Source organism: Lampris incognitus, chromosome 4 (genome assembly GCF_029633865.1).
Source record: "Lampris incognitus isolate fLamInc1 chromosome 4, fLamInc1.hap2, whole genome shotgun sequence".
NCBI classification, from domain to species: Eukaryota; Metazoa; Chordata; class Actinopteri; order Lampriformes; family Lampridae; genus Lampris; species Lampris incognitus.
This window is the reverse complement of record NC_079214.1, coordinates 55,597,494-55,609,596: the sequence shown is the minus strand read 5'-3', so window position 1 is coordinate 55,609,596 and position 12,103 is coordinate 55,597,494. Positions and strand designations below refer to the sequence as shown.

Below are 12,103 nucleotides of genomic sequence, written 5' to 3'. Positions count from 1 at the left end.
ATAAGAACTAAGGTGTAATCCGTATAAACACATTTTGAACCAAAACGCCAACATTTGGGATACTTCTAAGATGCACAAAGTTTACATGCCATACTTTGATTATACAAACAGGAGGCTTAATGATCTGTTTCCTGTGAAGTTCCACACACTAGTGCTACACACACCAACTTTGAGGTCTTAAACCTCAAATACTTGGGGGCGATGTCATGAAATGAATGCTTGTGAATAAACGCAGGCCAGACCAAATCATTACAGAGAACATTTGTCATAAACATACCTCTCTGTCTCTTTCCGCGCTGGAGAGTCTCATTTGCCTCAGCATCTGGGACCTCTGCTCCATCATCAGGGTCCGCTCATATGTGTACGCCGAGATGTCACTGTCGTGCTGAAACCCCAACAACATGTACCTATAAATCTTCCTGTTAGGCTTTCAATGATTCACTGCTACCTTTGGCACACGGCACTGGAAGGAATGAAAAAATGCTGCAATGTCTATTTATCTATCGATAGTCACATTACTGCTCTGTAAAGCCAAACGACACCTCCCAAGTTTTATTGTAAGGAGCATGCTGGAGGGAAATCAAACAATGGATGAATGGGGACTTCCTACTTTTAAATGCTGCTAAAGCTGAATTGTTAGTTGTTGGACCAGCCAAACATACGCGACCCCAGAAGGTTTGTGTACTAAGATGCCATTTTATTGCATTCATAATACTGGGACTTTTTATTTTAATTTTATGTATTTCATTTTGTTATGCAATTATTGTTTCTATATTTTAGTATTGCATTCATATTTTCTCTTCCTTTGTATTTGTATTTGATGGCGCACAAATTCACGTTTGCAGCGGCCTGACCCAGTACCGGTATGGGAAGATGGTGACGCAAATTCAAGTTTGCGGCGGCCTCACCCAGTACCATCCATGCAGTGTCTTTGTCCACGTCTGCGTCTAAGTTTGTCTTTCTTTGATGGCTGGGAGAGCTTGGTCTGCTGTTTCCTGTGGGCCCAGGGACCACAGCCCTGCCTGGATCTGCGCCCGAAGTGGTAACATCGAGGGCGGTCTGACAGGACGCGGAAGCGAGGCAGGCTAAGCTAACTGCTAGCCCATGCAGACCGGCAGTATCGACAACACTGGGGGTGGACTGACGGCGGCCTCGCCTAGCGTTGACGGTTTTTAGTTTCGTCATGTGGAGTGCGGGGAGGAGTGTCGAGGTTATCTGGCCGGGAGGGCTGTTGTTGGATTGGCTGAGGGAGCCTGGTCTACCGTGTCTGGTGGGCCCAGGGACCACAGCCTTGCCTGTGTCTGAAGAGGAAGCATCGAGGGTGGTCTGATAGGACGTGGAAGCAGGGCAGGCTAAGCTAACTGCTAGCCCATGCAGACCGGCAGTTCCGACAGTCATCCTGGCTGGCATTTGTTCTATTGGACAGTGACTTGTTTTGTTTAGTTTGGATATACGTGTTAGTTTGGATAAATGTGTTAGTTTGGATATGTGTGTTCTTGTAGTTCTTGTAGCTTTGGGATATGTGTTTTTGTCTTTGTGTTGCACTGCTGTGGGATGGGGGAAACGATATTTCATTTCATTTCATGTACACGGAATAAAATGACAAATAAAGTGTCCCCTGATTCTTGATTCCTGTATTGCACCATCTAACCTTTGCATCGTTTCACCCTCATTGTCTTTTGATTGAGAGGCGTGTTTAAGATCCTCACTGGTGATAATGCACCTTAAACAAACCTTGACTTGATCTCTACTATAGAATGAGATGAGATAAAATGGGGCGCACTCATTTAGAGCACTTAATTTCCTCTGGAAATATTTCCTGTTGCCATGAAATATGATTCATCAGTTATGATGTCGGTTTAGGGCTTAGTTTTAAATAAAAACATGGGATGATTAATCTTGTGTCACATCAGTTGCGAGCTAAACTTGACCTTGAAATGATTAACTTGGCAGAGTCTTGACTTTTGCTAGTAGCTTTTGTGCTCGCACAACAGGATCTCTCACCATCTCCACCACTTCCACTTCAGCCTCTATTCTCAGCTGGTAGAGGAACGTGGCCAGGTCCTTTTTCATTTGGATGCTGTTGTCGTCCATCTGGGCCACCGTGAAGATGCGCATCTTGCACTTCTTCCAGACCTGAAACACACCCAAATGAAATAACATCCTGTGTAAATTCATATTTGATTCTAACAATGCTGGATATTTTTGTTGGAAATTCATGTATAAATAAAACACAAATAGACATGAACATAGTCAAATATATGAAATACCCTCCTCTGAAAGAGAAGAAATGAATTATTTGGGATTTAAAAAAAACCCTTCATGAAATATGAATTCTTTCTACTCACTTTATGCTGTTTGAGCAGAAAAGGCAGAAGCATCAGCATGCCGCCATCATGGACAATCCACCACACGTCGATGTGGCCGTCTGTGAAGCGCTCGTGGTTACTGGGGTAAAAGGAAACGTTCTTGGGCACCATCAGGGCCAGGTGGGCGGCTGTGGTGCAGCGCACCGTGTCTGGGTGGGAATGAAAACAGACGGCCACCATTTACCCTTTACCTTTAGCCAAAGTCAAAGTCAAAGTATCTTTATCATCCCCTGCAGGGAAATTAGTATGCAGCCAGTATAAAAACTCTCACACAAAGACAAAACATACAAACACCAAGGCGGAATTGACAACAGGACATAGTGGGCAAGGACAACCAAAGTAGATCAAATATAAAATATAAAAAATATAAAATATACAGACCAAGGAAACTAGTGAGCTGCAGACAACAGATGAATACTATCTACTATTTAATAGCTGGATGGCAGTGGGGATAAAGGAAGCCTTGTATCTCTCAGTCCTAATACAGGGCATCCTCAACCGACGACCTGAAGGTAACAGCTCAAACTCTGGCTGAAGGGGGTAACCTTCGCACTCCAGAAGGGAAGTAGCCTTCCTGAACACCCTCCTATTATAAAGGTCAGTAAGCTGGGCTTGGCTCCTCCCTGAAATCTTGCTAGCCCATTTGATGAGTCTATCAAGCCATCTTTTATTGGCCAGAGTCAAGTTACCAAACCAAGCCACAATACAGTACATTAAAACTGTTTCAATAAAACTTGTATAAAAGAGAGTCATCATCTGAGAGGAGACATTAAATGTCCACATGTTCCTCAGGGAAAAAAAGTCTTTGTTGGACCTTCTGTGATGTGGAAGGAACACATGTTTCAAAGCACAATTTTTTGTCGAGAACAACCCCCAGATATTTGTAGCTGTCCACAAGCTCAATGTCAGCACCTTTAATGCTGGTTGGTACAGGACTAGGAGGAGTCTTTCTAAAACTGATTATCATGTCTTTAGTTTTAGACACATTTAGGTGGAGAAAGGACTCATCACATCAAGACACAAAATCCTCAACCACAGGTCCGTGTTGTTCCTCCTCCCCTTCGAGAAGACTTACAGTCACTGAATCATCCACAAATTGAATTCGTGTCTATTGGTATGGTTGCTGCAACAGTCATTAGTGTACAAGATGTAGAGTAATGGGGGGAGGCAACAGGCCTGAGGGGAACCGGTTGAAGAGTACAGCTGATTGGAAAAGCAGCCATTAACCCTCACACACTGGGACCTATCAGTCAAGAGGTCCAGTATCCAGCCAACTAGATTAAGATCCAGTTTGAAAAGATGAATTATCTGCTAACAGATGTGGCTGGATTGTGTTAAAGGCTGAGGAGAAATCTATAAACAACAGCCTGGCATGAGTATTTGTCCCCTCAAGATGACGGTACAGAAAATTTAAAAGTGTTATCATGGCATCTTTTACACCCCTATCGGGCCTGTATGCAAATTGCAGTGGATCAAGGGATTTCTCCACCTGCAATAATACCTAATTTTTAATGAGCTTCTCAAATATCTTCACGATTACAGAAGTCAACGCTACTGGCCTATAGTCATTTAATGTCACAGGGGTTTTAGTCTTGGCAACTGGTCCAATTGTGGAACGTTTCCATAATTTAGGGACCCTCTGTTGCTGAATGGATAGTGTGAAAATAGCGTGAAATATTCAATGAGACCATTTAAAATTCAAATGTGCCTTAATTTACTATCATGAATATAGTGACAAACGCTTTACCAAAGACATGTAGCTCTTTGTGCTTTTAACACTCGTTTGGAAAAAGAAAAGCATCAAATCATTATTTAGACAAAAACTGCTCTTCTTACCAAAGAAGACACTTTGATGAAGCTGATTGTTGCATAAATATAATAAATAGCTGTTTTATGTTAACAAAATCTTTGCAGAAATTTTTCTCTTAATTAATTGAGAAATAACAGAGAAAATCAAACCTTATTCGGTAAAATTAAAAAAGGTGCAAATTTCTACTCTACCATTTAAAGCACCACAGTAAACACATTCTATACATTAAATATACATATATAGTTTACCTTTCTCTGTCATATGGTTCCAGTCCTTGTATCAAAGCTCTCTCAACAAGGATTTCATATCACAATTAGACCAGATTGGACTCAAACACATCTTGTATTTGTAAAGATAGAGGCTTACTGATAAAGGTCTTCCATGCGCGAGGGTCCTCGCTCTGTCTCCAGCCATATGGCCAGCCCATCACCACTGTGTTGTGCTTCATGCCCCCCAGGCCACAGGACTGGATCAGATGGGCAATGCCCTCCCGCACCTTAGATGCAACCACTACCTGGCAAAAACCCTTAACCCGCTCAATCTCCATCATGTTCTTAATGGCCTAATGAGGTAAAGGATGGATAAACACAAGAAGTAAGATAAAAAAAGTAACTGAGTAAACTATGAATTCAAATAGAAACAAATAGCTAGCCAACTAGCTAGCTAGCGTAGATTAGACTGAACTACACTTTGTCAGATCGCTCTGAAATTTGTCTTGCATCAACAAGCATAATTTCAGATATAGGCGAACAGACATACATTGATACATTCAAATATAACAATACAAATAGTGGCCATGCATGTCATCGACAACCATTCAGTGTCAGACATACACAGATATTCATTCCAGTTGCACACTGGCCCTTATTGCACAAGGCCTATATCCATTTGCACCATTGACATGGATTTCCCAGCTACTTTCACTTGCCCTTGAACTAATTAATGTAAGTGCAACTTTTTGTTGAGTACCTTAATTTAAGGGATAAGGAATGAATGAGTTCAGCATCCTATTAAGTCCAACCTGTGGTACCCTGAACCGTCTGTTTGACAGCATAAAACTGATTCTAACTATTGGTATAGTTACAGCAAAGTGCAGTGAACCCTTCCAGTGTCTACCTGTTCAGCAGCCTGGGTCTCTCCATAGCTCTCTAGGAAGTTGCCCTGGATGACAGAGCCCACTATGGTCAGACCTTTCCCTGCTTTCAACTGCGAGGCAAATGTCAGCAGGCGAGGGTACTTGACATGGAGGTCCTCGTCCAGCTTTAGCAGCACCAACAGCTGAGGTCTTAAGCACATGGGGAGAGAGACAGGCGGTTAGCACCTATTTAGAGAGTACCCACGCTCCGTCTTTTTTGACATACATTCACTCTAAAATGTATTGTTTGAGCTTTTGATACAAGAAACGACAGTGTGGTACTTCTAAATACACCTTGAAATAAGTTCAACTGCATGTCACACTTGTAAACAAAGCAGACATGAACAGGTGTCGGGGTTGCGCAAACTGAGTAGTTATTTGCATTCTTCACAACTAAACACACAAATGAAAGAGCCTTTACATATACCAACACACTGTCCACCAAAGCAACAATGAGGCCTTGTGGATAGCTCCGCGTGAAGCCAAAGACATCATGCTGAGTACAGAATGTGTGTGAGGAGACTTTCAGAAAACGTTATCGTAGTTGTACCTCCAGTTCTTTGTGTGAGGGGGCCCAACTTCGAGCCTGAGCAGGGCATAACGAGCAGCACTCAGGGACAAGCCTCGAATCCCATCTCCCCACTCCTTTTCTGCTCTGTCGTTTCACATGAAACATCAAGACAGAACAACATGGAGATGAGAGGTTAGTGTTGGTACATGTCTGCCACCACACTCTGCCCTGCAACCCCGTACAAATAAACACACAATTAAAGAGAAATGAGAGAGAGAGAGAGAGAGAGAGAAGTAGAAAGAGTGTGAGAGAGCGGCAGAGAGAGAGAGAGGCAGAGAGAGAGAGAGAAAACGGCAGAGAGAGAGAGGCAGAGAGAGGGGCAGAGAGAGAGAGAGAGAGAGAGAGAGAGAGAGAGAGAGAGAGAGAGAGAGAGAGAGAGAGAGAGAGAGAGAGAGAGGCAGAGAGAGAGAGAGAGAGAGAGAGAGAGAGAGAGAGAGAGAGAGAGAGAGAGAGAGGCAGAGACAGGGGCAAAGAGAAAGAGAGAGGCAGAGAGAGGGGCAGAGAGAGAGAGAGAGAGAGAGAGAGAGAGAGAGGCAGAGAGAGAGAGAGAGAGAGAGAGAGAGAGAGAGAGAGGCAGAGAGAGAGAGAGAGAGAGAGAGAGAGAGAGAGAGGCACCTATTGCTATTGTTGTATGAGATCATAATCATTGTTGTTGTTGCTGTTATTATAATCATTGTTGTGTTGTGTTGTTGTTTAACATGCTTTGGCAAAATGTACAAAAAAGGAAGGCATGCCAATAACGCAAATATTGGATTGAATTGAATTGAATTGAACTGAGAAGCAGAGAGAGGGGCAGAGAGAGAGAGCGAGAGTGACAGAAAGAGAGAGAGAGAGAGCGAGAGAGAGAGAGCGAGCGACAGAAAGAGAGAGAGAGAGAGAGAGAGAGAGAGCGAGCAAGAACAACAGAGACAAGAGACAGACATCACGTAAACGAACTCCACTAAAACACACACACACACACACACACACACACACACACACACACACACACACACACACACACGTAAAAGCCAAGATATAGATGTGCAAGCAGGAACTAATATAATAAATAATAATAATAATAATAATAATAAAATCAAACTTATATAGCGCTTTTCGAACACTCAAAGTTGCTTTACAATAAACGGTGGTGAAAGAAGACAACAGATGAACATAACACAGACATACAGGGGTGGATGGGAAGGGGGGCTACGAGAGGGAGAAGCAGCAGCCACACACAACGCCAGCAGTACTCTCCCACTTAGACAGGTACAAAAGAGCAAGAAAAACAACAGCACTGTAGACGTTGATTTTCTGTAGGCGTTTACTCCCGTAGCCTATTCCTCTCCTGGGATAACCACTAGGCAGTGGTACTATTTAACCCATAGCTGGGGGGCTGGTTCATGTGCATCAGGGAATTTCCACACATCAGTGGGCCTGCGTACCGCACGTCTAGGAGCCAGACCTCCTCCGAGTCCCTATCTATCTAACCAACCACACTACCCAGCGAGCTCCAGTGACATTAGGAGGTAAAGTATAATAGTGTAGAACAGAGCAATGGAAGGCCAGTCTCCAGACTTACCCCTGGTACTCAATGTACTTGTAGATCATGCCAGCGATGGCCATGGCCACGATAGCGTAGTACCAGGAAGAGATGAACATCAGAGCCAGGCACATGCTCATGCCCAGGAAGGACAGAGCCCTATGGCAGGGACACAAACATAAACCCTATCCTTAGGATTGTGTACCCCAATATTATTTATATATATATTTATATAACACACACACATTCACACACACACACACACACATACACTTTTTGGGATAGCACATCCCACTGGGTGTAGCCTCAGGGTTAGAAAAATGGGGGTTCACTGGTTTTAAGTACGTGGTCCAGCTTAGTGGAGAAAGTGAATGAATAACACCCCCCCCCCTCAAAATGTGTTGCTGAGGTGAAATATATCTAACCCACAATTATACAAAGAGAGCTGCTCAGTGACCCGCAGTGGAAGCAGCTTGTACCTAAAATCATCCAAGTGTGAATGTGCTTTACTGGTAGACCTGGACCATGGCCTGGCTGAGAAAGACCATGTGTGTCAGGCCAACCTGAAAATAAGGTTTCAGAGGAAGAAACAATTCTGTTTCAATTCATATTCCCCAGGGAGAAACTGAACGGTTTGTTTAGAATAGGTTATAATCTGCCCCTACATACAACGTTAAAGCTGAATAATTCCCTAGGCTCCCGAGCATTCAAATGTTAGTGTTTACATACATGCACACATACTGTCAGTGTACCACAGGCCAGTGTGTCATGACAATTTCATGATGAATTTTTATTTGAGAGACAGACATAAGACTTTCTTTTTCTTTTAAAAAAGCCAACAGTGGGGGGCACCGGGTAGCATAGCGGTCTATTCCGTTGCCTACCAACACGGGGATCTCCGGTTCGAATCCCCGTGTTACCGCCAGCGTGGTCGGGCGTCCCTACAGACACAATTGGCCGTGTCTGCGGGTGGGGAGCCAGATGTGGGTATTTGTCCTAGTCGCTGCACTAGCGCCTCCTCTGGTCGGTCGTGGCACCTATTCGGGGGGGGATGGGGAACTGGGGGGAATAGTGTGATCCTCTCACGCGCTATGTCCCCCTGGCAAAACCCCTCACTGTCAGGTGAAAAGAAGCGGCTGGCGACTCCACATGTATCGAAGGAGGCATGTGGTAGTCTGCAGCCCTCCCCGGATTGGAAAAGGGGGTGGAGCAGCAACCGGGACGGCTCGGAAGAGTGGGATAATTGGCCGGGTACAATTGGGGTGAAAAAGGGGTAAAGCTTTTTTTTTTTTTTTTAAAAAGCCAATATTGTTAAAGTAATGTCAAACCAGGATTTTGCACTTAAAATGGACTTGACTCCATTTTACAATGAGAGACTCTGATGTTGTCTCTTACCCGTTCATGCATCCCTTTTGCTTTGCATAACCATGCACATAACCAAAGTAGTGCTCGCCATTACACTGGTACTCACCAGTGGTAATATCTGAATCTGGGCCTCCAGTTGGGTGTGCGTAGCAGAGTCTGCACTGCACACGCTAAGTTCACAAAGAGATAGCACATCAGGAAGAACCTGTTGAATATACACCAGTATGATTACAGCAACATCGGAGTAAACATTTTTTTCATAATATATCTGCCCCGAGCTGGGCAATAAAACAGAAAAGTCATTACCATTACTGTGTGCGTGCAGGCATGCATGTGTAACTCACATAGAAAGGATAGGTGCCACCATATCCAGTGATGCAATAAGGATACCCAGCTCAGCTATGAGGCCAGTCAACAGCAGTGCCCATGTGGGCTCTCCGTTGGCTTTGCCGTGACCAAACACCTGGTTCAGGACCGACAAAACAAGTATGGACAAACTCCCGTAAAGGAATGCAAATCATGTTTTATTCAGGATCCATTTCAAATGAGCAAAAACAAATAGTACCCAACACAGTAGCTCAATGCTAATTTTCTTTGGAAATCGCATTTACTATTCAAATTAACAGACTTAATGAAGCCAATAAACAATGGAGACAAACAACGAGGGAACTGCCTCGTTTGACTATGTCCGACAAGCCTCTGGCGGTGTTTCATGCATGACCATGAGATAGATACTGTGAAATGTTAATCTATTCACATGTCTGACCACATCTAAAAAGGGGAGGTGTCATGGTGCTCCAAAATGGATGACTGACAGGTATATTTACATGGCAGCGAGATACTGCCAAATGTCAAAGTATTCATATCCAAAACGGCTCCTAAAAAATGGGAGGTGTTATGTTCGATCAAAACGTGTGACTGACAGGTATATCTCCCTACCCTGAGGAAGGGAATGATGTTGTCTTTGGCAATAGCCTGTAGGAGACGGGGTGCGCCTGTCAGGGACTGGAGGCCTGCCCCGATGGTGGAGAAAAAGGAGCCAATGACGATGACCCAAGGGGAGGGCCAGGCAAGAGTCCCCACAACTAGGTTCCTACTGACTGCATCCCCAAATCTGAAGGTACGGACAAGACACAAAAGTTTTGTCCGTTTATCAATGTAGTAAACTTATCGGTTATGATAAATTATATACATATATTACATTATAATTATATATATATATATACACACACACACACACACACACACACACAATTTATATTTATATAGTTATTATATATAACATAGTTTATATAATATATATATATAGCTATATATAGCTATATCTATATCTATCTATCTATCTATCTATCTATCTATCTATCTATCTATCTATCTATCTATCTATATATGTTTGTGGCCAATTGTGTTGACACTAACACCACTGGCTTCCAATGTGCTATGGGTAAACTTACTTGTCCCTCAGGACTACTCCCTCAATACAGGCCCCAAACAGAATGACAGAACTGAAATCTGAATATTAGAGGTCAAGGAGCTTCAAGGGTCATAAAGCTGTGTAAAATCTGCTGTCATGTAGCAGAGTACCAAGTCTCACTGTTATTGCATGCACCCTTAAAAACAAAGGATACAAACAAGTGAAGTAGTAGTAATAGCCAAAATGGTTCCCACAGGGATGGACCTCTGAGCGTCCCGTAGATCACCAGACCTGTTGGAACCCGCCATGATACCTGCAAGGAAATGAACATAGGAAGAGACTAATGGACGAGTCAGAGCTGCTAAATTACGTCTCCTACTGACCAGTTTAGGAAATGGACTGAAAACAGGCTAAAGTTGCATACAAAGCAGTCCATTTGCATGTTTCCAAAATATACTGTAATTAGCCACTCGTCAATATCACAACCATATGCTCTAATTAGAGTTTTTCTTTTCTTTACATGCCTCTCTATTAGATAATGCATGCAGAAAATAACAAATTGGTGAATACAGGGCCCATGCTGTTTTCATGTGAATGCTAACTCAATAATACTGTTTTCATCACTGTGTCATATTCTATTTCTATCACATTGGTTGGTATCCCAATTTAAAGGATTAACAAACATATTTTTACACCCCTGACCCCTCCTCACTCCTGTTTTCTCAGCTTTAGTATATTATAGTTGTTTGATTTGAAAATTGATGTAAACCGCAAACCAGAATATGATATTTTACACATCATTTAAATTCAGTTGGCAGGTTTATGATACTGCCTTGATGAGACAGGCCCGCAGGGTCGGGGTTGAGGTTCTGCCGTACCTGTGGCGGATGGGAAGAAGATCCCCACCAGGAGAGTGAAAGACGTGGCGATGTCTGCTGACACGTACAGGCCAAAGCTCTCCATAGCTCCGTGGATATCAACTGACGGCAGCCCCGCCTTCTCGAGGATCTCCCCTTTCTGCATGTAGTCGCCCCACATGTTTTCTTACCCAGAAGACAGAGATTTAAAGCACAAGTGAAAAAAGATGACTCGATTCATACTCACAGGCTCGCATCTTATTTGTGTCATTATATATATATATATATATATATATATATATATATACGTATGTTGTGCATTCAATCACTTTGTAAGAATACTTTTAAATACTACCATACAATACAATGAGCGAGCCGGGTTGCATTCTAAAACTATCCAGCCATCCATCCATCCATCCATTATCTTCACTGCTTATCCTGCTCTCAGGGTCGCGGGGATGCTGAAGCCTATCCCGGTAGTCACTGGGTGGCAGGCGGGGAGACACCCTGGACAGGCCGAAAGGCCATCACAGGGCTGACACACACACACACATCTAGTCATACTCCCACGCAGACACGGGGAGAACATGCAAACTCCACACAGAGGATGACCCGGGATGACCCACCAAGGTTGGACTACCCCGGGGCTCAAACCCAGGACCTTCTTGCTGCGAGGCGACCGTGCTAACCACTGCGCCACCATGCCGCCATTCTAAAACTAGATACTGCAAATATCTGCGGAGACAAATGTGGTTGCCAGAACGTGACAGGTTATTGATCTCAAAGCAAATAAAATCTGACAAAATCTCAAATCTTTTATTTGAATCACTATGCAGTGGTCAATATTTACCTCTAATAATACCACTGGCAAGACCGGGGATGCCCTGTATCTCTGTCACATTGTTTTGGCTGAAGTAGTCGTCACACTGAGCACTGCTCATGTTGCCTGGCGTGCAGAAGTTGCTCCACAGCTGACTCGGGACGGTTTTATTGCCCTCCACCACCGTCTTGGCGCACACGTCAAAGAGATCTCTCACCAGCGTCCTGTTGCCCAGCATGC

The 12,103-nt window shown here is 43.7% G+C and overlaps 1 protein-coding gene across 2 annotated transcripts in view; it reads right to left on the bottom strand.

Moving 5' to 3' along the window:
* Positions 1–12,103, bottom strand: part of slc12a4 (solute carrier family 12 member 4) — a 35,271-nt gene that overhangs the window by 4,697 nt on the left and 18,471 nt on the right. For both annotated transcript variants that reach the window (XM_056279232.1, XM_056279233.1), the window contains 14 exons: positions 11,894–12,103; positions 11,065–11,229; positions 10,401–10,499; positions 10,227–10,284; positions 9,712–9,886; positions 9,117–9,235; positions 8,879–8,977; positions 7,447–7,566; positions 5,865–5,969; positions 5,296–5,464; positions 4,546–4,741; positions 2,349–2,518; positions 2,005–2,136; positions 278–385 (listed from right to left, as the gene is read on the bottom strand). The exon at positions 11,894–12,103 is cut by the window's right edge and continues 5 nt beyond it. In XM_056279232.1, coding sequence (XP_056135207.1) covers positions 278–385; positions 2,005–2,136; positions 2,349–2,518; positions 4,546–4,741; positions 5,296–5,464; positions 5,865–5,969; positions 7,447–7,566; positions 8,879–8,977; positions 9,117–9,235; positions 9,712–9,886; positions 10,227–10,284; positions 10,401–10,499; positions 11,065–11,229; positions 11,894–12,103 — 1,925 coding nt within the window. The remainder of the gene's footprint in view (positions 1–277; positions 386–2,004; positions 2,137–2,348; positions 2,519–4,545; positions 4,742–5,295; positions 5,465–5,864; positions 5,970–7,446; positions 7,567–8,878; positions 8,978–9,116; positions 9,236–9,711; positions 9,887–10,226; positions 10,285–10,400; positions 10,500–11,064; positions 11,230–11,893) is intronic.